The 26,872-nt window shown below is 40.3% G+C and overlaps 1 protein-coding gene and 1 long non-coding RNA gene across 5 annotated transcripts in view; both read left to right on the top strand.

Annotated features, from left to right (window-relative positions):
• DAG1 (dystroglycan 1) overlaps window positions 1–10,735 on the top strand; it is a 94,368-nt gene extending 83,633 nt beyond the window's left edge. For all 4 annotated transcript variants that reach the window (XM_088133972.1, XM_088133974.1, XM_088133971.1 and 1 more), the window contains one exon: window positions 5,844–10,735. In XM_088133972.1, the coding sequence (XP_087990098.1) occupies window positions 5,844–8,228 (2,385 nt within the window). In that variant the 3' untranslated portion in view covers window positions 8,229–10,735. The remainder of the gene's footprint in view (window positions 1–5,843) is intronic.
• Window positions 10,736–16,187: 5,452 nt separating this feature from the next.
• Window positions 16,188–26,872, top strand: LOC148216685 (uncharacterized). The gene is made up of 3 exons (XR_015795062.1): window positions 16,188–16,372; window positions 21,685–21,744; window positions 22,513–26,872. It is a non-coding gene; the product is annotated as an uncharacterized LOC148216685 (long non-coding RNA).

Consider the following 26,872-nt stretch of genomic DNA (forward strand, 5'->3'; position numbering starts at 1 on the left):
CTTATTCCTATACAATATATATACTATATCCTATACATACAATACATAGCCCACACATATACCTTTATTTTGCGCTAGAACTTTGTGTTTCCTATTCAGGTTGCTCTGGAGAAAATGGCTGGATGTGCTGGAAAGTGGGAGTGCCAAAAATGTATGAATGTATTTATACATATATTACAATGTATATGGCTAGCCATCTCACAATACAGTTATTCTAGGCAGCGAACAAGAATTAAAACCAAAGCAAAAGCACACTATCCCAACATCCAAAGACAAACAAATACAAAAGCATAAACATGACTACAGTCTAAAAATATTCCACTTCTAGTCATAGGATTAGAACTAAACAGATCCAGCAGTTAACCTCCCAGCCCAAAAGCCTGAAGGAATATGAATATCATTTACAACAGGGTTCCTCAACCGTGGCAACTTTAAGACAGGTGGACTTCAACTTCCAGAATTCCCCAGCCAGGGAAGGCTGGGGGTTGAAGTCCACCCGTCTTAAAGTTGCCACGGTTGAGGAACCCTGATCTACAAGAAAAGTTGAAACATTCCTTGAAAAGACCCTTTAGTAGTAGTCACTTTAGTAGTTGAGCAGGTTCAGTGCTTTATTTGTACTGACAGCTTTAAATTTGTTTTTGTCTACTTGACAAAGATAGCAGAAGTTTCTGTATATTATTGTTGGTTGCAGTTAGCCAGATGTTTAGGCTGGATTTGGCATTTTTATCCACCTATCAAGTTCTTCCCAAGGACCTGAGGTAGGCAGATGTTGTTTGATGGTGTTAAAGGTATCGTCGCAGGATGTAAGCTGTTCCAAGTAAAGCTGCCTTTTACAATTGACTGATGGTCATTTTGTCAATGCCAGTGGTCTTCAAGTGATACTCCAGACGTTTTGGGATTGCACACGGCACTATTACTATTGGTACTAACTTTCTTTCTTTTGCCACGGTCATTCTATTTCTATTTGCAGGTCTTTGTATTTTGTGATTTTCTCCATTTCTTTCTCTTTTATTCTGTCTCCAGGTATTGCAATGTCCACTATCCAGATTTTTTTGTCTTTCTTATCAACAGTTGTTAAGTCTGAGGTGTTATGTGGCAGGTGCTTGTCTTTTTGAATTCTAAAGTCCCAGAGCCCTTTAGCTTCTTCATTTCCTATTACTTTGTCTGTTTTGTGGTCCCACCAGTTCTTGCTTGCAAGCAAATGGTATTTCTTGCAGATATTCCAATGTACCATTGTTGCTACTTTGTCATGCAGTTGTTTGTAGTCACTCTGTGCAGTCTTCTTGCAGCAGCTAACTAGGTGGTCCACTGTTTCTTCAGCTTCTTTGCAGAAGCAGTATTTCCTGCCTGTTGCTGTCTTCTCAATTCTGGCTTTGTATGCATTTGTTCTTAAGGCTTGGTCTTATGCAGCCAGAATTAGCCCCTCTGTCTCTTCTTCAACACTCCTGCTCTTAGCCATTGCCCGGTCTTATTGTTATCTGCTTTGCCTGCTGTTTTGTGTGTGTGTGCGTGTGTGTGTGTATTGGCCATGTAATACTTTGCCTTGCCATGTCTCTTTTCTATTCTTCATTTGGTCTTTCTTGTAGGCCAGTTTGGTCTCTTCAGTATTCAGTAAGCCTTCATGGTGTACTAGCTTCAGTGTATCTTCTTCACTGTTCTTCAGATATTCTTCCAATACCCTTTTTTCTTCTTCAACTGTCTGGCGTACTTGCAAAGTTCCATGCCCACCAATGCTCCTTGGTAAGTAGAGTCTGTCAATGTTGCCGTGCGAATGAAGGGCATGATTCATTGTCATTATTTTTTTGGTCTTCCTATCCAGGGCTTTTAGTTCTGCTTGAGTCCAGTCCACTATACTAGCTGTGTATTTAATGACTGGAATTGCTGAGGTGTTAATTGCCTTGCTGGTATTTCCTCCACTGATTTTGGACTTTAAGATCTTCTTCACTCGCATGATATATTCACTACTAACCTTCTTCTTGACTTCAGTGTGCTTGATATTGTCAGCTTGAAGGATGACCAGGTATTTGTAGTGATCTTCTTCATCCAGACTCTTGATGTTATTTCCATAGGGCATCTTGATGCCTTCATTTCACCATTTGTCCCCTGTTGATGGTAAGGGTGGCACATTTGTCCAGTCCAAACTCCACTGCAATATCTTGGTTGTATATTCAGACAGTGTTGAGCAGCAATTTCATTTCAGATGGTGTTTTTCAATACAGCTTCAGATCATCCATGTAAAGGAGGTGGGATAGCCTGGCAGATGTTTTTGCTGTTTGATAGCCATGGTCTGACTTGTTCAGTATTGTTGACAGGAATCAATGCAATGACAAACAGTAGTAGTGTTAGTGAGTCTCCTTGAAAGATTCCTCTCTTGATATTAATCTCTCCCAGTCTATCACCATTGACCAGCAACTATGACTTCCATTGTGCCACTGATCTTTGCACAAAGTTTCTGGTGTTTCTACTGACTCCTATTATTTCTAGGCACTTGATTATCCAATCGTGGTAGGGAGTCAAATGCCTTCTTGTAATCAATCCAAGCTACATTCAAGTTGGTCTTCCTTCTCTTGCAGTTTTCCAAAACCATCTTGTCAGTTAGGAGCTGATCTTTTGTCCGTCTGCTGTTTGGGTGGTTTCCTTTCTTCTCAGATGGAAAGAGCTTGTTTTCAACTAGTTGCTGTTGGACTGCATCAGCTACAACACCAGTTAGCAATCTGAAAGTTGTTGGTAAGTAGGTAATTGGCCTGTAGTTGCCTGGTGCTGCCTCTTTTGTTAGATCTTTCATTATCAGGTAGGTTTTGCCAGATGTTAACCAATCTTCAGTTTCATCTCCTTCCAGCATGTTGTTGAATAGCTTGGCAATGAGTAGGTGCAGACCAGTCAGATGTTTCAACCAAAAACCATGCAGTTCATCTTCATCTGGTGCTGACCAATTCTTGATCTTCCTTGCCCTTTTCTCCACCATTTATGCTGTTATTACAAGTTCTTTCATTTCAGCTTCCTTTTTATTCTTATCCACCTCCTTTATCCAAGCTGCATTCTTGTTGTATTTCTTTGGGTTGTCTCATAGCTGTACCCAGAACTGCACCGTTTCTTCTTTGTCAGGTGTTGACTGGTTCACTGCAGTCTCTCCATTGATGGATTGGTAGAAAAGTTTCTGATTCAATTGAAATTGAAGATTCTGCCTGTAGTGTGCAATTTGAGCTTTATATCTGCTTATCCTTTTGGCTATGGTTGTTATTTGCTGCTTTATTATTTCCAGTGCTTCTTTTATCTTCCTTGTTTTTAGGTGATATTTCTTGGTGGTCTTGTTCTTCAGCTTCTTTTCTTTCATCTGTTCTAGCTTGCTTGCATCTGATCTTGGTGTCAGAATCCTCGCAATCAATTAACCAGTTTGCTTGCCAGCTTGCTCGCCTCCGTTCTGCCATTAGAAGACGTGGGGGGGGGGGAGTTGGGAAGATGTTAGAAGCAGATGGGCTGTTATCAGAATGCAGGAACGCTCAAGGTCAAACCAATGGGCGAATGTGAGAATGACTGGAAGGCAAAGGGGGGAGTATGGCAACCAAAGGGGGTAAAAGTAACTTTTTGGTAGGCGTGGGCTCAGTCTTAGCAATGCTTTGGACCTGTACACTTTTTCTCAATAAATGAACTTTTCTTTGAACCATTTTCGGTTGCAAGAGAGTTACTGGCATTGGGAGTTGAAAGTGGCAGATCGTTACACTTGGCATGCTGATCTTATTTTCCAACCTGATCTTCCATTTTGGTGGTGCACTGTTTGGCTTTTTTTCTTGTTTGTTGATTTTGCATCCAAGATATTCAGTTATAACTGCAGCTGTGCTGTACATTAATTGGTTTGTTTCTTGCAGCAAGCTGGTGCTTATATTTGATATTACAGTTTTGGCATCTTTTAATACTTGTGCTAGCTCTTTCTTTGTAACAAGCTTCATTGCAGATAATCTTATTCTCTTCTTTTTGTGCTGTTCTAGATGCTCAGTTATTCTTTGTTTCATTTCCTCTTGTTTTTTAGTCAGAGGGCTTTGTTCTTTCTGAGAAGAAGGCAAAAGAGAGGGTGGCTGGATTGGGAATGAAAACAATTCAATAGCTATGTTGCTTCCTCTACTGCCAACTCCCCCTGGTTTGCCTCTACAGTCTGAGCTTCTTCTGGCAAGGCTTTGATTTCTTTGCCTTGGGTAGACCTTTGTGGTTCTTCCAGTTCTACTTTTGTGAATACTTTATTTCGTATTATAAATTGACGTTGATCTGCTAGCCTCTGTTCTGTTATTTCTGATTTTGGATGTTGTTCTTTCCAGAACTGGTACATTATTTTCAGATATCCTCTTCTCACTGGACTTGATTTGTAATAGCAGATCATTATTTCTTTGTTTTCAGTCTTTATATATTTGCAATGGGTAAACAACTTTTCTTCCAGTAGTCCTGCACTGCTGGCCCTGGTTGCTCAGCCAACAGTTGTGAGTCCTATAGCCCACTTGTCACTGGATGTCCAGGAACTAGAACACCTAGTGCAGTCCTTGTTGACCCGGGCAACAACTGATCCGGTATGGGTTTCTGTAAATTATGTCTCACCATATTGTTTATGGGAGAGACACTCTTTGTCTGGCTCCTCTGATAAGACCTGTCCAAGACATGTTGAACCTCTGGCATAGCTGTCATCCTCCTTAGAGCACGCAAGTCCCACAACAACATCAAGATAGTGCCTCACTGGGGGGGGGGTTGTTATTGCTGCAAAACTGGGTAATTCATTTTAAAAAGCTGAGAGTCTCTTGGATTGTGGTGGAATAGAAATGGAATAAATAATTCACTTGAAGTATGAATGTTTTGATGCCTTTGAATACATGTGTGGATGATGCTAGGAAATGAACAATAAACAAGCTATCCTTCAGTTTTGTGCAAGTTCTCAGTCTTCTATGCCACACAGCCATTGATTAGGTCCTGTTCCGTTGTCACTGTTGTGTCCACATGTTTTCAGTCAGTGCAGTATGAAAGCTAGTCCAAATTCCTTCAGTATTACTTTTACACCAGAACTCTTACATTGCTGCAGGATCAAGCACTTTGTTTTAAGAAATTGCCCACAAAGAATCTTATCCTCCAATAGGTAGCTTAATTATGTGGGTTAAGAATATATTAATTTGTAACGTTAACCCAGTCTCCCAAACATGCCTGTGAAAGTTTAAGACTCCACCCCAAATGCCTAGGCATATGTATGACTTTATCCTAATCCTTTGTGACAGATAAATACCCTTTTCTCTGGATTCATTTATTTCCAGTTGTATAACATAATATCTCTTCCTTGGTAGATTGTTTTTATTCAATACAGGCAACTAAGCAGGTGCTTGTTTACAAGGAATAGCTTCTAATAGCTTTCAGGTATTTTGTGGATTCTTGGTTTACTGTGAAGAAGTGTACTTGCAACTCAGCCATTCCCACTTGAATGGTAGTAGTAGTTGTTGAACAAACCACAAAAACCTACTATGGTCTGTTTCCCATGATGGATGATGATGAAAAACTAGAGTCAAAAGGCTTGAGTTGTTTGGCAAAAAGAAACCAGAGATCCCAGTTCATAGGTTAACAAACAAACCAGAGAAGGACCTTTTATCATTTGTTTAGCCTTTTTCTGGCAGGAAGAATTAATTCATAGTAAGTCAGAGAATTTCACAGCTTTGGCATATGGGGAGATACAAAATCTGTTTCCTGTAGCTTTTCAACAACATTCATATTTTCCTTCAGTAACTGCTTTTTAGGAGAATTTCTAAAATGTGTTTTGTGTTTTGTGTATTATTGTTTTCTAAAGAATAATGTAGCTATCACTTTTTTCTCTTTAATAGATTGCTGAAGCTGGAAAAGAATCCTTGCCTTCTTGGTTGCACTGGGAACCTGAGAGTAGAACCTTGGAAGGTCTCCCACTTGAAACAGATAAAGGCATTCATTATATCTCAGTGACTGCAGTGCATCTGGTATCTAATGGAAGCTATGTGCCCCAAACCACTAATGTCTTTTCAATCGAAGTTCACCCTGAAGATCATAATGAACCTCAGTCAGTACGGGTGGCTTTACAAGATGTGAATGAAGCATCACCATTTGTGTGTAGTGCTGAGGAGCCAGTCACCATCTTAACTGTAATTTTGGATGCTGACTTAACAAAAATGACACCAAAGCAGAGGATTGAACTTTTGAACAGAATGAAAACGTTCTCAGAAGTGGAACTTTATAACATGAAATTAGTTCCTGTTGTAAATAATAGACTCTTTGACATGTCAGCCTTCATGGCTGGACCAGGGAATGCTAAGAAGGTGGTGGAAAATGGAGCCTTGCTATCATGGAAACTGGGCTGTTCTTTGAGCCAAAACAGTGTTCCCAACATAAGTAATGTTGAATCTCCAGCTAAGGAAGGAACAATGTCTGCTCATCTTGGTTACCCTGTGGTTGGTTGGCACATTGCAAACAAGAAACCTAATCTTCCAAAGAGAATAAGACGGCAGATTAATGCTACACCAACACCTGTGACTGCTGTTGGACCTCCAACAACTGCCCCCCAAGAACCACCAATTAGAATTGTTCCAACACCAACTTCTCCAGCCATTGCACCTCCTACTGAAACGACAGCACCTCCAGTAAGAGAGCCGGTACCTTTGCCCAAGAAACCCACAGTTACTATTAGAACAAGAGGTGCTATTGTGCAGACACCCACCCTTGCCCCAGCTCAGCCAACCAGAACAGTGGAAATAGGTACTATTACTCCTGGCCAGATTCGACCAACAATGACTGGGCAGGTAGAAGCTACTGCCGTCGTTACACCTCCCACAACAAAGAAACCCAAAGGAACAACTCCAAAACTATCAACACCATCAACAACTGATACAGGAACAACACGAAGACCAAGACCTCCAAAACCTCCTCGACCTCCAAAGCCTCCTCGGACTACTAAACCAAGCCTTGTTGAACAGAAAACAGTTTCACCAGCAACTCGTATTCGCACTACTGCAGTTGGAATTCCCCGTGTGCCCAATGATCCACCAGTGTTGAAAAACCATATTGACAGGGTAGATGCATGGGTGGGCACATACTTCGAGCTCAAAATACCTTCAGATACTTTCTATGACAAAGAAGATACTACCACTGACAAACTACAACTGACCATGAAACTAGAAAATGAGAAACCATTGGAAGAAAACTCCTGGGTGCAGTTTAATAGCACTAGTCAGCTAATGTATGGATTACCTAATCATACCCATGAAGGCAGGCATGAGTTTTTTATGCATGCTACAGACAAAGGTGGCCTTTCAGCTGTGGATGCTTTTGAAATATTTGTCCACACTCTTGGAGATGATGAGATACCTCCTGTTAAATTTAAGGCCAGATTCCATGGAGACCATACTATAGTAGCCAATGACATTCATAAGAAAATTATGTTGGTAAAGAAGTTGGCATTTGCTCTTGGTGATAGAAACAGTAGTACTATTACCATAGAGAATATTGGCAAAGGCTCTATTGTAGTTGAATGGACAAATAATACTCTGCCTTTGGATCCATGTCCCAAAGAAAAGATTCGCACCTTGAGTAGAAAAATTTCTGATGATTCTGGAGTTCCAAGCACAGTTTTTTCAAATACCTTAGAACCAGAATTTAGGCCCATCAATATTTCTGTAGTTGGTGCTGGTAGCTGCAGACACATTCAGTTTATTCCTGTGACTAGAGATGGGCTCCCTACAACTGCACCTCCTACAGTTGGGCTTCCACGAGATCCAGAAAAGACAAGTGAAGATGATGTTTACTTGCACACAGTAATTCCTGCAGTGGTAGTGGCAGCCATTTTGCTTATAGCTGGCATTATTGCTATGATCTGTTATCGCAAGAAGAGAAAAGGCAAACTCACTATAGAAGACCAGGCCACCTTTATCAAGAAAGGAGTACCAATAATCTTTGCAGATGAGCTGGATGATTCCAAACCTCCCCCTTCCTCTAGCATGCCATTGATTCTGCAGGAAGAAAAAGCTCCTCTCCCTCCCCCTGAGTATCCAAATCAAAATATGCCAGAAACCACCCCACTGAACCAAGATGTCATAGGAGAGTATACACCTTTGCGGGATGAAGACCCTAATGCCCCTCCCTATCAGCCTCCCCCTCCTTTCACCACGCCCATGGAAGGTAAAGGTTCCCGCCCGAAGAACATGACCCCGTACAGGTCTCCACCTCCCTATGTCCCTCCTTAATGAACCAGAGACACCCACGGAGATGGAGCCTTTAGTTCCACACCAGTGTTATCTGTAGGGATCAGTGGCCTGCAAATCTGTTGCCAACTAGAAAACCAACATTCAGAATCTCAAACATTGCCTGATCCCAGCAGGCTCTCTCCGAGTGCATTTGCAAATCCAGAGTGCTTGTGGAACTTTTGGGACACTGATTTTATTTTTGCCTAACAGCTTATGTTTTGTTTATTCATAGAAAAAAAAAATCTTCTTGGCTCAAAATATTTCTGACAGCAGGCGTCTCAAAGCATCTTGTGCAAAGGGAGACTGGACATGCAGGCAGCACTAGGGGTGGCACACTGGGTCTCTGCTGTTTGCCTTTAAAACTAACTGTACTGTTTTTTCTATTCACGTGTGTCTAGCTACAGGGCATAACATGAAACATAGCCTAAGAATTAAATTCAAAGGACTTTATGAGATCAATATTAAGTTTTTACACTTAATTGCTGTTACCGAAACTTATATGTATAGATTTGGGAAAGGAGGGAAGTGCTTTACTACAAATAAGCTCAAAGGGTGTTTCCAATGCCAATCAGGCTGAGGAACCATCTTTTTTTTAATCAAAGGAATCCTATTTTTTCACATATTATACAATTCAGTCATCACCTGGGGTCCTTTCTGCAAGTTGTAGAGCTCTTGTTTCTCTAGCCTGCTGTTGCTGAACAGATGGCACAAATATCTTTAACAATGGAGTTTGAAGTATCTTTGCCATTATCAAAAAGCAGAATTATGGAGTAATGTTGCTGCCTTTCGGAAAGTGGAGGCCTGACAGTGGTATCTATAGACTGCAAAGGGTCATGGTGCTGCACTGAGATTTTTCCATCTGGAAGGTATGCTTTGGCTTTTGAAACACTCTTGAGGTATTTTGGTGAAGATGCAATATTTTTATGTAGTGTAATGCAGTTTCCTTACATGAACTCCTTCTGGGCCCACAGTATTGGAACAGCCCCTTGTACCCCCACCATTCTAGTTGTCCCAGCTCACTTCCCCACTGTTTTCTGTTGCATGCAGATGCAATAGAACCGGTCTGGTGTATGGCAAAAGTAATAACAAATGCCAGAAACAGTTCCTAATAAACATCAGTGAACTCTCAGCTCTAATTTTTTTACTAAATTTTTGATACAGCGTCAAATTTTATTAATTATAAAAAATAATTAATAGTGGTAATGCTGCCAGCAGTTTGTATGAGCTTAGCTTCTTAGTATCAATTCAGTGGGTCTGATGCTATGCTCATGTTGCATTTTTTTTTCCTTTTTTGGTCTTTCATAGTCATTGTTTTAAATATCAGAGCCATGTCTCGGTTTCTTGCCTTTTTAAAAAACTGATCTTCCTTCTGGGAAGTTGGAGCTACTCTCAGGGTTGCTCCCAGCTTTTTTTCTTTAGACAAAATCATTTTACGCATGGATTTTTTTTTCCTTGTCCTTTGAGACTATTTTGGGTACACTAGAGGGAGGAAAAACCTTTTGCAATAATGAGTCCATCCCCTGGCTGGGGGCTGGGCAGCCTCTGGCTGACTTTGCACACAAAGCAGACACTTCTAAGCCATATTGACTGTTTTGCAAAGTATGTTTGTGTGCTGACATGGCCAGTTAACACGCTAGTGGATGAATGGCTAAAATGACCTTCACCTCTGAACTTGCTTGAGTGGCATTTTTCATCAAACCTCTTTTAAAATATGCGAGCAGGATTTAAAACCTGTAAACAAACGTTAATTTTGCTCTCCCCCATAGATCTGCACTCTATTTTTGCCCCAACTCCAGGAGGGCTAGAAGGGTATGTGTATGAAGTGAGGGTGACAGTATAGATTTGCTCTAGAAAGTTCCTTTGCGCCCCCAATCCCTGGTGCTTGGATATAGTCCTGTGCCTGCTGTAAGGTAAAGACAGGCCCTGGGACTCTTCTCACCACCAAAAGAGAAGGTCAAGGGAAGGTCATTAAGCAGCATCAGGTAAGGCACAGTGCATTTTGACAGATACTGGAAGTAAGTTAGTAAGGTACCCCTCCCCCCTCCCCAAGCTAGCAGTTTGGTGCCAACATCTCTACTGGCAGACCTGCATTTCAAGATGTCCCCCACTTTATCAACACACACAGCCTCCTAAGCCTAAATGCTGCAAGCTTGAAGGGCCTTCCAAACAGTGCCGTCGTCCCTAGCAACTGATACCACTTTATTACTGGTCATGCGCAAGCGCAAACAATTTCAGGCCTGGGCCTACCTGTCACCATAGAAACTGGAGGCGAAGGGGCAGTGAACAGAATAATAACAATGGCATTCTCATCAGCCGGTTTCCCCTAAGCACCAGTGCTGTTTGTTTATGCCACTAGACACTGTAATGGTGGGAGAAAATCTTGTATTAAAAAGTGTTCACCAACCACTGATGTGTTTTTATGTCCTTATATAATTATTTTAAAATGTGTTTTCTGCATTATGTAAAGAAACATATCAACTAAATAAACCAGTGTACTTTACTATAAATTGAGAAGCTATTGAGCTCTTCCATTGGATCCACAGGATTCTCGGCACACAATAGTCTCATAACGTAGAAAACATCTGATAGAGACACTGCAGAAAATGCAGCAGAATGATCCCAGGGAGTTTGGACCGCTCTGTTGTGCAGTGATGGCCGTAAGAGAATGTCATACTATTCTTCATGGAATTCCACATATCCTTCATGTTGATTTCAAAAGCCTTCCCAAAGGTGTGGGGCTGGTAGAGATTATGGAAGTTTCAGCCAACACACCTAGAGGCCATGAAATGGGGAACAGCTTAAAAAACTTTGCGGCTGTCTTAAATCTTCACCAGTGAGTGGAAAGATTTATTTTGTTTTTTAAAAAGTATCAAAAGTAATAGGCAGAACACAACATTGGTGAAAAAATTCAAATCATATTAAGGAAAGTAAGGACTCTTCAGACACAATTGTAAACATAAAGGAAACGAAAAAAAATAGCAGATATTCAGACAGCGAACATCTTTTAGTTCTGCTTGCCACCTCCATCCCTTACCTGATGAGAAATTTGATAATCCTAAAGCTTCTGTGCTATTTTTTAAATTCAAATTCCAATAAAGAAATTGCCACAGCAGATATTGTCTCCCCTCCCCCCAAAAAATTCTGGAATATTTTCTGAATGGTTGGAGCCTAGGCAGGGATTCTTCGTGTTAACTACAAACATCAGATATTTTTTGTTTATCATTAGCATAGTCTGTCCATGCAAAATGCTTCACAAGCATGATTCATCCTCCCAACAACTCTGAAGTAACTTCAAGGGCCTATTTTAAAGATGGAGAAGAAGCATAACTGAATCTATCAAGTTTGTTCATGCCCATATCTGAACTTAAATATGCATCACTAAAGTCTAGTTGCGTTTATTGAAAGCTCTTAACCTGAATACAACCAAGGACTCTGTCTCTGCCTGTCCTCTTGGATCCCCCAAACAGCAGTTCTGCTGCTGTTCTGTGGGGGTTCCTCAACCAGTAAGAACAGATTGGAGGAGCGGGAATAGGAGCCCAGGGAATCAGTTCAGATCGCCTCTTTTTCTCTTTAGCAGACACCAGAGGTAATTTAGATTAAATAAAACAATTTAGCAACTAAAATTATATTCAATTTGCTGCATTAACTATTCAGTGAAAATTGCTGGTCATTTCAAAAGCTGTATCTGTTTAAAACAGTGTTGGCCATTTTTAAAATTGTAACTTCACTTTCATTAGGAGAGGATTATGTTTTTCTCTGTGACTAGAGACATAAGTTTAGTAGGTCTTTGGGAGTTTGCAGGTCAGAGGAATGACAAGATAAAATTGGACTTCTTGGACATACTTTTATATATGCACATGATGTGCCTTTCCACTTAATTCCAGATTTAATATTTTCTTATACCCAGACTAGTTATGCATTCAGATTACTCTTCTGTGCTGTAATTCTTCTACATAGCCTGTAAAATGGATAAAGAAATATCTAATTGGGGGATAATCCTCTATGCATTCATAATTCATGTATTTATTTGTATTTGCTTTAGTCAGGAAGACTAAAGTCCGTTTTAGAATTCTTTCTGTATCCCTAAGGCACAATTCTGTGCTTGCTTAGCACACAGGAAGCCCCATTTAACACAGGCAAACTAATTTCTAAATAAGAACATGATTACACCTCATGACTCTCACTTTTCAAGGAGCAAGTCCCTTAGAAGGTAAGTATGCATGGCTACAATCCTGTGCCCATTTACCTGAAAATATTTTCTTACCGCTTTATTATACAAAAACAAAGTCTTTTTAAAAGCTGCTTTTAAGCTTTCACAGAGTAATACTGTACCAAACAGTATTTCCTCCACATTGATAAACAGTATCATGAGCCCAGGACTATATATCCAGAGTAGCACTTTCCACCACAACAAAAATGTCTTTGCTATTCCTTAAGCTTGATAAATTCTTGATGTATTTCAATTTTTTTGGTATATACTTCAGTGTCACATTAACAGCTTTAAACCTGTGTATTACTCTTCCCAAAGCCAGCCTGCCTGCCTGCCTATCTATCAATAAATCAAATTTGGATGCCACCCATCTCACTATACAAGTGACTCTAGGCTCAAATATTAACAAATATATGGATGTTAACCCAAATAGGACAACACTGGGGCAAGCCCATATCATATGTGTAACTTTCCCCTCCATCATTTTACACTTACAGCATAACAAAATTAAAAACCAGTCTCTCCTAAACATTCTCTGATTTGTTCAATACATACCAAAAAATTATTTATTTAATCTCACCTTAAGAAATATATTATTTTTTAACCATTGGTTTCCCCCTATGGAATATTGTGAAAAAGCCTGATAGGGCTTCCAGCTCTTTAATTCAAAAGTTCTTACAGATATATCTAAATATGGGTGGACACATCTGGTTCAAATCATGTAATCAGATTATCTTTTAACTGAATATGTTGCCTTTGCAAAATATTAAACAATCCAAATTCTTCCTACAGTATCTTGGATATTTTAAAAACTTGGCTAGCAATAAAATTATCTTAAGTATTAGTACCCCACTGGCTCATGAACTCAAAATAAGGGGGAGGGAGGGAGGCAAAGAATTAACTTGACATTCTCAAACTAGGATTATCCTAGAATCTAAGTTTATCATGGGAATAAGGGTCAAAGTTATTACATTTCCATTCCAGCATTTTTCATTTATGTCTGAAAGCTCTTAATACTGAAAATATAACTGAATTTTGCATAAAAGGAAACCACTTGGCCACTGCCAAGATATCAGAAAGGTAGTATTATTACTTTATTATAGGGCCTGTACTATGATGTTTTTTAAAACTAAATAATTTGAGTTACGTAAAGAGATAGAAGTCAAAAGGTATGCCCAGTGATGAATGTATTTTCCCCCCTCCCCCCATTGTATAGAAGCCATACTTTGGATAAAGTAAATCATGGGAGAGGGTTCTTTCCCATAAAAGCATGTTTAATAATTCCTTAATCTGTTTAAAATATCTTAAAGGCGTTAATACAGGAACCCCTTTAACTATATATACGAATCTTGAAGCAATATTTATTTTTACATTTCTTTCCCATAAGTCCATTGGGATTTTTAAACATTTGTTTATATTAATATTGATCTGAGATAAAGAATCTTAGATGTTTACATCTATGAACAACCTTTATTTGGACTAATTATTCCAAGAATTAAATCCCAAACAAAATACCCATTTTACCAATTTCCTTAAATATCTTCGAGCCTATGGAAAGTATCTGAAACTTATTCCAGTTAATTTAGTAACCTGATATTTATCAATATTGATCCTTATCAGTAAATGTGTTTAACTCCAGTCACTTTTATACCCTGATTGTCCTTGTCTTACTGGTTAAGATAAGCCAGTGTTTCTAGTATGAAATTAAATAGAAGAAGAGATAGTGATGAAATAATTCCATTTGTGATAACCCTGGCCAAAGGATGGGAATAGTACACTGTAATCCATTTAATACAAAAAGGAAATCCATATTTAGCTAAAATGTCCTCCAAAAATTAGAACTGTAATGTATTACAGGCTTTTTCTGCGTCTAACCAACCACCTCTGCAGTATTCAATTTTTTTGAATATGTATCTAAAATGCAAACTAATCATCTACTATTATATAAGGCTTGTTGCCTTTTCATAAAACCAGGTTGTGCAGAATGAACAACTGACAGCAATTTTGTTGTCAAAACATTAGCATCAACATCTAACAAAAAATATCAGATGATAGTTTATACAATCAGAAACTTTACCAGTCTTAAAAATCTTGGTTATACAAGGAATAAGGTCAGAAAAGCATAATTAGACGTTTCCAACAATCAATATATGTTATATACCACTCAAAAGGATAATCCTCAGCACTGGGAGCCCTTCCATTTTTCATGCATTTAATGTTTATTATTTCTGAAAGACTAAAAGAGCTGCTAAATAAAGAGTGTATAAGTAGTTGAGTGTATAAATCTTTTAAAATGTTACTTTGTTCTTAGTGGTTTCAATCAAGAAGCCAATAATTTATTCTTTTTCCTCTTCCTCTTCCTCCCAAGATCTTTGTTTATAAGATTCAGTGAATATTCTGTTTCATCAATAGAATTAACTTATGATTTAGCAAACATAAGAATTTTGTATAATTCCACTTTTTATATATGTAATGCCTTGCATATACATATATATCTGCATATTCAAAAGTTCCATAACTTTGTTTTTTGAGTTTTCTCTTTTTTTCCCTTTAACCATGAAGCATAAACAATAATCCAATTGTGATATGCCTTAAAAGCATCCCAAATAACCACTAAATTTTTGGAATATATTCTAATATTTTTATGTAAAGTAATATTTAAATCTTATTTCACCTGTTTTAATAAATTGTCAATCTTTCATTAATGATGTATTTACCACCTTTTCTTATACTTACTGGAGCTTGATTGGGTATTGCAGTAAGAGGTGTATTACAGTTATCTATGTGATTAACCAAAGATAAGGACACTAACAAAATTTAGTTGAGAAAAAGTTTCATTTTTTAAAAAAATAGATTTTTAAAACGTATATTCTTGCTGAGATAGATTTAAAAATCACCCTACGCTCACCAAATTAAACTCCACCAATTCTCCTTGTAGCATTTTCCATGTACCGTATTAGGATTAAATTTAGCTAAGCAGTGTTGTGATCCAAAATTTAATGTAGATCTTCAGACCTAATTAACTGATCAACTGCCAAACTAAAGATAAGCTCAAATAGTCTACATAAAATATCTAGATAAACATAAATCTAATTAAAATGTTGGCTCTGGTGGTGTAAAATTCTATGGGTTGTAATCAAACTAGAAGACACTAGATATAGGAAGGTTGGTTTACTCTAAGATGTACTTATTTCAGAAAGCACTTTGCTAGAAAATGCCCAACAGTACTGGGACAAATGATCACTGTGCTCAAGGAACCAGTTCTAACCACCTAACCTTGTATATCCAGAGGACAATGGAGACATACAACTCTCAGTAGCTTAAAACAATTTCTTAAAGCACTTGTGATACAGAAATCACATGTACAGTATAGGCCATAAGTAACTATGGTAGAATGTGTGTGGCACATGACAAGAAGATGATGGGTATGGCATGAATCATGGTAGTACAGTGGAACCTCGAGTTACGAATTTAATCCGTTCCGTGACTGGTTGCAACTCGAATTGGTCGCAACACGAGGCAAATTTTCCCATAAGGTTCAATGTAATTACCGTTAATCCGTTCTGGCGTCCGGAGCATGCATCAGGGGCGGAAAAACGGCCGTGGACCACACGGCAGGGCGGAAAAATGGCCGCGGACCACATGGGCAGAAAAATGGCTGTGGACCACGTGTCGGGCGGAAAATGGCCGCGGACCATGCGGCAGGGCAGAAAAACGGCCGCGGACCAAGTGGAACGGGCGGAAAAATGGCCGTGGACCACGTGGCACGGGCAGAAAAATGGCCGCAGACCACGTGGAACGGGCAGAAAAATGGCCGCAGACCACGTGGAATGGGCGGGATAATGGCCGCGGACCACGTGGCATGGGCGGGAAAATGGCCGCGGACCACGTGGAACAGGCAGAAAATGGCCGCGGATCCGGTTCGTAAGTCAAGGTGAGTTCGCAAGTCGAGGTACATTTTTGGGGCCGGAGCTGGTCGTATCTCGAAAAATTCGTAAGTAGGGGCGTTCGTAACTAGAGGTACCACTGTACTAGCATTTGGCATTAAATTTTTTACCTTTAAAAAGTAATAATTAAATGCACTTAGTTTATTTCAGGCTCAGGCATCCTGTTCTTTCACCTCCTTTGGGTCATGAACTTGTCATAATTTGAATTGTTTTTGAAATATTGCTGAAAGCTGGGAGAGTTGGACACATACAGAGTACTAGCAAACATTTCACATACCTTAATCAATGAGCTTAAGAACACCATCAAAAGGTTAAGGGAGTTCCAGCAAGACATATAATTCAATTAATCACTTGTTTGTTTGCAATTCAAGTTAAATCAGTTTCTACAAATCTCTTTCTGTGACATTTAACCCACTTGGCAGCAGATGTAGTTCACTTGTTCACAAAATTCATACTGGTGTGAATCTTGCTCATTCTCTCAGAAATCTGAAAAATTACCATATGATTAGAACTCAGTTTGAAGCTCGGAATTCAAATGCTCCTCTGCACCCAGAATCAAAGACTGCATTTTAGGTAGGATTTAAAATTAATATTCTTCAGAGTTAAAGTTACTGTCTGTTCTTACAACTGTTATGCTTCTTTTATTGACCCTTTGACTGAAATAATATTAATTTTCCTTCCTCATGAACTAACAAATATTAGCCATAGTAATCAATTTGCTGTTCTTAGAGGCCTTTCTCATTGCTAGGATCCCTGGTGAATTAGTATACTCAGTACAGCAGTGTTTTTCAACCTTGGCAACCTTAAGATGTGTGCACTCCAACTCCCAGAATTCCCTAGCCAGCATGTTTACACATCTTAAATTTGCCACACATCTTAAAAGTTGCCAAGGCTGAAAAACACTGCAGTACAGGTTTCTTTCAAGAACCACCAGCAGTTATATACACTTGAACTATAATGAAGAAGGGGCCAGCTTGAATCCAATGGCCCACATATACTCTAGGCCCCACATAGAAATGGAATTAGCTTGTAACAGGATGTCAGGCAACCATTACAACAAGTTGAATCCAGACTTAATTGTAAAAAGAGTAGTCCACTGATTGAAATCCTGTTGATTTCAATCATGCATGAGTAGATCTATTTAGCTCCCTCTCTATTTAAACTTTGACTTTCCCATTAATACTACACAGATCCTTATGAGAATAACCAGTTAGGGTATTTTATTTCACTTTGTTTTAAGTTGTCTACCATCTTTTCCTTTGCTGTACTCCAAGCTGAATAACTGCAGTATGCTGTTCGTGGGACAGCCCTTGGAGAGAGCCTGGAAATTGGAACTGGCCCAGGCAGCATGGGTGATGTTGAAATAGCTGTTCTGGGTACTGACTGCTGCATCCAATTCAAAACACTCATTGTGGCATATAAAGCCACGCATGCCTTAGACCCAAATTAGTTTCAGGGCTACTTACTCTGGTATAGTCTGTCCTATCCTCTGATTTCCTTTTGCAAGCCCTGCCACTGGTGAATTTAACAGTATCAACCAATTCTGTTTCTGTGTGGGGCTTAGCCCACATGTGGGCCATTGAGATTGAAGCTGGCCTCCTTTTCATTACAGTTCAAATATATATTGTAACCCATACATTTTAGAATTTAGAATTGTCAACATTACTGGTTTTTAATGGTTTTCATTCTTATACTGAAACATGGGAAAACATAAGAGCAAGGTACAATAAAACATTCAGCAAATACAGCAAGGTAGTTATAGTTTTGACCCTTGATGCATTGAAATGTCCTTACCCTGTACCTTCTGGTAGGGAGAGACTGTCAGAACTGTGTTTTGATGACCATAAGTGCATTGTTCTTGGTCACTGAATATGAGGTAACAGGAAAGGGCTATACTACAACAGTATTCCTGGATGGGTCAGTAGAAGTTAAAGCACTTTCTGTAGCATGGTCCAACTCAAATCCACACCTGCAGAAGCAAATTTGTCTTTCTGTGTTAATAAACATACAGGTTTTCACCCAGGTTGCTGTCCTACAAGTGCCTTTTAGCAGGACCCCTGCTGCCTGAATAGTTGATCTAGCCCTCCTGACAGAATGAGCCCTAATGCCAACAGGACGCTGCTTCTAGCTAGCTGGGTTTATCAAAGCAATGCTTTCCCTGACTCAACTGCTGAAGGTGGTTCATGTAATTCATCTCCTCAGGTCTCTCGTTTTGTAGGAGAAAAAAGTAAAAGTACATTTAAGATATACAAGTAGTCCTTGACTTACAACCACAGTTGGGACTGGAATGTCTGTCACTAAGTGATGCAGTCATTAAGTGAGTTGCGCCTGATTTTACTACCTTATTTTGCACAGTCGTTAAGTAAACTACTGTGGTCGTTAAGCAAATCCAGCTTCCCCCATTGACTTTGTTTGTCAGAAGCCCCCTGAGAAGGTTGCAAATGGCAATCACATGATCCCAGGATGCTGCAACTATCGTAAATACATGCTGGTTGCCAAGCACCAGAATGTTGATCATGTGACTGCAGGGACACTGCAATGGTCATAAGTGTGAGAACCAGTTGTAAGTCACTTTTTTCAGCACCGTTGTAACTTCAAAGAGTTGTTAAACAAATGGTCGTAAGTCAAGGACCACCTGTACTTTTAGTGTCCTGTGTACATCTAACTTATGCTGGGTTTTATTATTTAATTATTTAATCATATTTATATAAACACTCATCTCACAAAATGTGACTCTGGGCAACATACAATAAAAACAAACCATAAAATATTAAATACATTCCACAATTAAAAAACATCAATACTATTATTAAAAGACTAGGAGAGAGGATATACGATGTTATAGGCAGTGTAGCCACCTCACTACAGTAGGAAGGACCTGAACAAAAAGCAGGGTGCACAATCTCTTTTGCTTGGTATCCTTGGGCAGCAGGGGTTCAGACCTAGCACCATTTTGTCTTAATGGAATACATATAGTTCTCATTCATAGAGAGCATTATCTCCCCAAGCCTCCTAGATGATGATAGAATTATTAAAGGGCTGTATTCCAGATAAGAATGTTAATGGCAATCTGTCTGGTGGAGTCAAAAGAAGCAGTTGTTACACATTCAGAATCAGTGACTGATATGGTGGATGAACAGGGTTAAGAGAAGGCTTGTTCCTCTGAGAAAATGGTGTACCTTAGGGTGGCTAGTTAGTGACAGGAGGATAGACCCCCCCAAGGCAATTGTCTGTGTCCATAATGTATTTGCTGCTAGCCCCTTTTTCAGTCCCACTTGTATCCCAATTATTCAGGGAACCCTGCTACTATCTTTTGTACCTCAATTAAAAGGCACACCAAACTCTGTGGTGGCTAGATATTTAGAAATTTTGTGAGGTTCCCATTTAATTTCCAGACACAAAGTTGTAGCAGTTAGTCCAGATGTAGAACAGGGCCTTGAGTGAGAATATCTGGGCATTTCAAGACATGCCATGAGGGCACCTCATTGTACAGTGGAGAACCAGAACAGAGCAATCAAAATATTCTGTGTTTTGAGCATCTTCACTTTTGTATAGCAATAGTGTTGGTGGGAAAGCAAAGGAATCTTGGCCACAATGCCACAAGGCATTTATCCTTTAAGCTGTTGTCTTAAAATTAGAATAAGAAGTGCCTCACTTATCTGTTGTCCACTGACAACAAACAGGTTGATTGAGAAGGACCTCCATCTTGCTGAGCTCTTAAGAAAAGTCTCTGGATGCAGGACCCGTTCTCTCTGAGACAGCTGCTGACAACTCAACCACTTGGCTATGATATTCCATAATCTCTTTATGTACTCTGCTGATATGGAGAGTAGGTATTTCTCCATCACTGTCATTAGTTGTATGCCCCCGGTGGTTTACATAAGCTTTGACTGTAATATGTATTGTCTGCTTGCTGCAATAGGTATTGCCTATTTACTATGTATAAAAGTATCTTCGGAGCCAGTGGTACTGCCTTCAAGTCTAATTTGTTGTTAGGGAGTGTTGATTCATGATGGGACCACAATCCTTACCCCAACAGTTTTGGAATTAGGCTCCCCAACCTGTTGGACTGGTGTCTGTCATCATCTGATCATCTGAATAGCATTCCTCACACCCAACTGGCTGGAATCAGCTACCAATGCAAAGACTGGGCTAACTTGCTAGGTACTGTTATGTGCTGGTAGGGTCTGCTGGCAATGTGGTCCTGGAATGGGAGAATGACAGGCCCAGCCAAAGAACAATCATGAAACAGTCCAGTTGAGTTAAGTTTATTTTTATTTGCTTACACCATATAGACAAAATCTTGCCAGACTCAATCTATACTACTGCAACTAGTGGATATGCCCTGGGAGATTCGAGGGAGTGGCTATCCTGAACCTCTTATGCTTCCCACACTCCTCCTGCAGACTCTGTTGTCTTTTGTCTCCTTTCCTTTCCTGGAATGCACTCCCTCCTTCCTGATAGCCTTGATCTTTCATATCACCCTCCTCTTCGTAGATACATTCCATCACAGAGAAGGAGCATCTGGAGTGGAAACAGATAGGCGTGTCTGTCAGAAGGGGGACAACAGGGTCAAATGGCAAGTATGAGCAGGTGATTGAAGACCTATCCCCTTTTAATGTGTGTTGTATGCATCATACACATGTAAAAAGGATCAAGGAGGTTGATTGTCTTGGTCGTACTTGCCATTTGATGCTGTTGACCCCCTCTGTGGATATCCATATTCATAGAGTGGTGACCATGATCCCTTGTAATCTCATTATGATGAGGATTGGCTTCCTGGACACTTTGGTCTTTCTCACATCCCTCTGAAAATTGAAGATATGCCCCAGATACAGAAAGAGTCTTCTGTGTTGATGGTAGCTCCCAGGTGCAGGATCTGCTTCAAGAATGTGAGCAAGCTCTTGGCAAAATTCACCATAAAACTCTGCTCTTGAAGTCACTGAAGCATCAGGAGGGTACTGTGATAAGCGTATCCATCCAGATAAGTATAAATGTGAATACCCTGAGCTCTGAGGTATCCTATAAGGGCTGCCATTACTCTATTAACTATTTTGGGTGTTGAGGCTAGTTGGAAGGGGAATGCTTTGAACTGGGGTTTTTCCCATATGCCATTCGGAGGAATCTCTGATGGGAAGTCCTGATTAGGATGTACAAGTAGGCCTCTGTCAGGTCCACTAAGGCTAGGAAATTGTCCGGTAGGATGGCTTCCACCATCAACTTTAATGCCTCCATCATGCTTGATATACTTGTTCAGCAGTCTGAGATTCAGAATGGCTGGGATCTTGTTTTTCTTCAGGCCAAAGGAATGATGGAGAAACTCTCTGTACAGGAAGACATGCTATCACACCAATCTCCAGTAAGTGACTTCTTGCTTCCCTCATCCCGAGCTGCTGTTGCTTTTTGTTTGGGAGCGGAGGGAGTGCAGGAACCTGTCCCTTAGTTTTCTTGAGAATCCCAGAGCAGATCACCACCAAACTGTCTTTAATACCCATCTGATCTTACTTGTGTGCCACAGGTGCATCAGAATGTTTGCAGTTGTCCACCCAACTGGGAAATGGTAGTGTCAATTCAAGGAACATTTTCCTTGTTGCTTTCCTCCAAGAAAGCATTATTCAAAATAGTAACATCTTGAGGTATGTGGTGGAGTAATTATATCTGTCTGGGCTGGCAAATGTCTTGTAATACCTTAAATAGATTTATTGTGCTTTAAGCCTTCAAGGTATATAATACATTTTAGTTAAGCGCAATACATTATGTTCCAGTGGCAGAAAATAGGCATATTTACTCACAAATGAAAATGAAATGACAGAAAAAAACGGGTGGCTAATTCCAATATGTTGGAGCAGTTTGGTATTCTAGGGATTCCCAACTGGTCTTAAAGTTGCTATCCTTCATATGGAAATTTCAGAATTTTGCTGAACTTAATACTGTAAGTCCTTTGATTTTATTTCTTTAGATCTGAGCCAAGGTAATAGATTCTCGACAATAGGTATTAAAGTGGTATAGGTTGCACAATTGGACATTCTTGGGATATTGTTTAATGTAAGATTGCACTGAATAGTTGCAGACTCCCTTCTGCACTGAATAGCATTTGGCTCCATAGTTTTTTCCTTCTATATCACAGGTGCATCTGCCAACTGAGGAAAGCCATGAGATGAATTGGGTTGAAACTCAGAGTGGTAAACAGCACCATCAATCTCTTAAATTTATAACTGTTGGCCCTAACTGGGACTTGTCTCCTAGGTCCTATCAGGCGAGGCACGTGGCAAACTAAGATTGCTTGCTTGCATTGTTGGGGCAGCTGGATTGGAGAAAGTAAAGAACTGTCTGTGGCTCTTGTTCTCCCTCCGTAGCAAATGTGGCCCCATAAAAATGAGTAAGTGGGAAGAGAGAACTGTACTGCCTCCTGCCTTCAGCAGTTGCGAGTTTGAACCACCCGCTACTATTTTTGGCGTGTTTCTCCGGCTGTACCCTAAGGGTATGAATTGGATTGTTCAGCCAAGCCTTAATCAGACTGCATTCAAAGAGAGAGTGGAAAGAATGAGAAAATGGGCACTTAAAAGCTTCCTGGCATCTCTGTCAGAGGCTGAATGGCAGGTTTGCATCTGTTGGACTAGCTGCTATCAGTACAGCTCCCCACTTTCTGCACTGGGAGAACGGGCTGTTTGCTGTCTTGTGAACGTTAGCACATGGCCCGGCTGATAAGAATCCCCAGCCCCATTTTCTGTGGGTTTTTTCCCCAGTCGAAGGGAAAAGTAGGCTTGGAAAAGCAAGGCTCTCCTCTGACGGTCCTTGTTGCTTCACTCCCAGTCTTGGCTTGGCAAGCGTACAAACAGTCATGAAGCCCATCCCTTCTATTTTCAGCCTTGCCAGGAGGGGAGAAGGGAAAGTTCTGTAAAAGGCCTTCCCTATTTATGGCTCCCTCCCTTGCAGCACAGCCCCTCCCTTTTCCAGGCCAGCTACATTTAAAGAGAAACTTATTTAGAAACCTAATTTAAGAGTTATTTCATCCAAGAGGTTCAACAGCACAAACGGCTGGGAATAAACAAGCAATTTTTAGCCTCTGTGGGTGGAGCAAATGTTATATTTTGTAAACTAATTCCAGCCTTGGAGTGTTTGCTGTAATTCAAGGGCAAGGCAGGACATTTTGAGCACTTTTGCTTAGCTGCAGTCAGACTACAGCTGAGAACTCCCCCTTGGATTTTGGAGGTTCACCTCATAGGAAGTTCAAGCATGGCCCAATAAGGTCATTTGGGCGGCTTTGCCTTATGAGCCGCTCTGCAATTTCCGAGACAGCCTTGAGCCTCTCCTGTGTGCTGTTGATGTTTCAGTTTGCTCCCCTGCAGCATCTGCCACTGTGCATTTGTCACTCCCAAATCGTCTCTCTGCAGTTGAGAATGACTTCCACTGAGCTTCTTGCTATGATTCCTCTTTGAATATTGGAAGAATAATCTGCTTGCCCTATTCCTCTCTCTCTCGTGGTAAGGGGGATAGTTTTTTAGGATCTGTCTTCCCAGGACGGGCCATTGCAGCCTTTCCTGTTTTGTTTCGGCCTCTCTCTTTCTTTACTTCAGTGGTAGAGCCTTACAACTCATCCCGCTGCAGTTGGCAACCGGGGCACTGAAGAACGGCTTGAGTTGAAGCACTACAGCACTACAACCTTTTCCAACTCTGCTGTCTCCAAAGCTGAGGAAGGTTCTCCTACTCAACAGAAATACATCTCTCAGAATTTGCAAGATGAAATGATGCCACTTCATTTTCACTCACTCCATATCCAGGCCTCTCTGCTCTTTACTAGGTAGCTGCAAAGAGGCACAAGCTAGGAAGCCATTTGCCACCTAAAGCCTTGATAAGAGGTCCGAATGCAGAGCCGAGAGAGACAGATTCAATTATCTCTGGAGGGGTTTCCTCATGCTGCCGACAGCTACACTGGAAGGTTAAGAAGAGTGAATACAGAATTGCTAGCAACACAAAGGAGTGGAATTTAGATGGATTTGACTACTGCTGCTATTCTTTAACCACTTACTCAAGAGCACCGGTGCTAGACAGCTTTAAAAAAAGAACTGGACATATTGATAAGTAACTTGGTGCCACTACGCATAGCCATTTTTCCTGGAAGCTAAAAAAGATTTTCCACATTCAAAAGCAGTATCTCCTTGACCAACAGATGCTGGAGTTTCTCCCCATGGCTGCATGTCAGCTTCCCAGGAGCAGCATTCAAACCAAGTACACCATCTTCCTCCTTCTGACAAGGTGTAAACAGGCTGCTACAGAGCTACTGCTCTACAATAAAAGGGTTAAGGACCATAGCCAATAGACTGTTCTGTGTTCAGGTAGTCCTCGACTTATGATCACAACTGGGACCATAAATACATGCAGGTTGCCAAGTGCCCAAATTTTGATCTTATAAGCGTGGGGACATTGTGATGGTCGTAAGTATGAGGATGGTCATAAGTCACTTTTTCAGCACTGTTGTAACTCTGAATGGTTGTTAAACAAATGGTCGTGTTGAGGACTACCTGTACAATTCATATGGTCTTTTACAGGTAAAATCCCTTGAATCAAGCTTTATTTCTTGTGACTTCATGGAGAGGCCTAAGGATGGACAAAGCACAGAAGGTGCTTTGGAGATGACATAGGTGCACCTGCTACACCTGTCAAGAATTCATTATTTGTACACATATTTTCCAGGGACTGCAGGACTGCCATATAAGTCCAGGAAAAGGCATATTTAAGGAGGTGCCAACAGGTGCAGTGATTGTGGCGATACCCCCTCCAAAGCACCTTTGCTGCTTCAGATCTGACATGGCCATGCAATTTTCAATGTCAAAGTGGTTTGACATTGCCTTCTACCAGGATGTTTTTCTCTGCTTGCCAGTTTAGCCTGGAGCCCTGGACCTCTCATCCAAGTCCTGGTCCACCCCTGCTTAGGTCTTTTAGGATCAGCCAAGGTTGGCTATGTCCTAGCACTTAATATTTACCTAATAGTGGTAAATTCCACTGAGAGCAACGGAGCCTACCTACCTACCTCCCACCCCCAAAATTACATGTGCATACAAACATTGCCTTAACATTGGAAATCAATTTCCGGTCAACACATCTGACTGAATAGTGCAATACTCTGCACATCTACTCGGAAGAGAGCTCCCTTCCCCAAGTTCAATGGGGCTTATTCCTTGAGAAGTGCTTATAAGGCAGCAATGTAAAACCACAATATAAGGCAAACAAGGTACTCCTCATGCAGGCTCAAAACATTTGGCAGAGTTAAGTGAGATAATGTTGGAGATCTCTAGAGGGTTCTTCAATTCTACGCATTATGAATGAACACTAACTCAATTTATATTATTTACTAGCTAGAAGCCCCATTTTTCACAAGGTACAAATTCATTTTTGTTCGTCTAAATTGCCATAGTATCCCTTCACTGAACCTATTCTCTATGAGTAAATAGTAATCGACTATTAAGTTATACTTCCTCCCAACCTCCTTTTTGGGAAATTATAATTGAAGGCCTGTTCTCTTATTTTCTAGAAATGTATTTGCCTGGAAATCTATTTTTTCTAGACCAATTATCCACATTTAAATCCTCCTGTAGGAAGTTTTCTCTATTTTAAAAGAAAGCCAAATGTACATCATTAACTGCTCCCACAGAAGGTGTAAGTCTTGACATCCAGCTCATAGAATATAGAAACATGTCAATCAGGTTAGATCATCTTCAGTTTGTTCCACAAGAACTGAAATCAGCAAGTGATAATTAACTTATGGATACCAAATATCCAGAAAGAGAGCTTGGTGTGAGAATGACCATAAAGCCAGTCAACTTAATAGAATATGACAATGAAGAGGCTTTAAATCCTCCTGGGCATTGGTCATTTGTCTAGAGATTATTAGAATTGTAGTCCAACATGTCTGCAGGGGATACTATGTTGTAGAAGCCTACTTTAAAAAAAGGCCTGGGTCTGGAAGTAGGTTAGGAATCAACATAAACAAACAAATACATAAATATTTTGATGGGTGTTGGAGAAGCAGTATTGGATAGTTTTGGAGAGTGCTTTGCGCTGAACAAATGTAAGCAGTTTTTCTGTTTTGAATCTTATTCTGGATTTATTTCATTGGGCCCACTGTCTGGAACCCAATGTAAATGTGGTGTGCTGGCAGCTGCTTTCCAGCTGAAAACTGACAATACAGCTTTGTCTGAAACCTACCTCTGGGAAGTCCCAATCTTGGTGGGAAAGGATTACCCTCTGGCATTAGGAACTCAACATTTGTTGCAAATACTGTTCCAAGGAATGGGCTTGGAAAAACAAACAAGTGCTTTCTAACCAGTATGTCTTCCCTTAAATGCTCTCAGCAAAAGTAGGCCAAAGCCATACTGTATGTGACAGCTGTTCCACTCCACTGCCAATTCCTAACAACAATGCCAAAGTCCCACATTCAGATTCTCCACCAACAATGGGGTATGATCCAAACTCAAGCAATATGATCT

The sequence above is a fragment of the Python bivittatus genome, unplaced genomic scaffold, assembly GCF_059951505.1.
Source record: "Python bivittatus isolate LINGU-HERP-01145 unplaced genomic scaffold, Pbiv_v1 ctg000080_np1212, whole genome shotgun sequence".
Lineage (NCBI taxonomy): Eukaryota > Metazoa > Chordata > Lepidosauria > Squamata > Pythonidae > Python > Python bivittatus.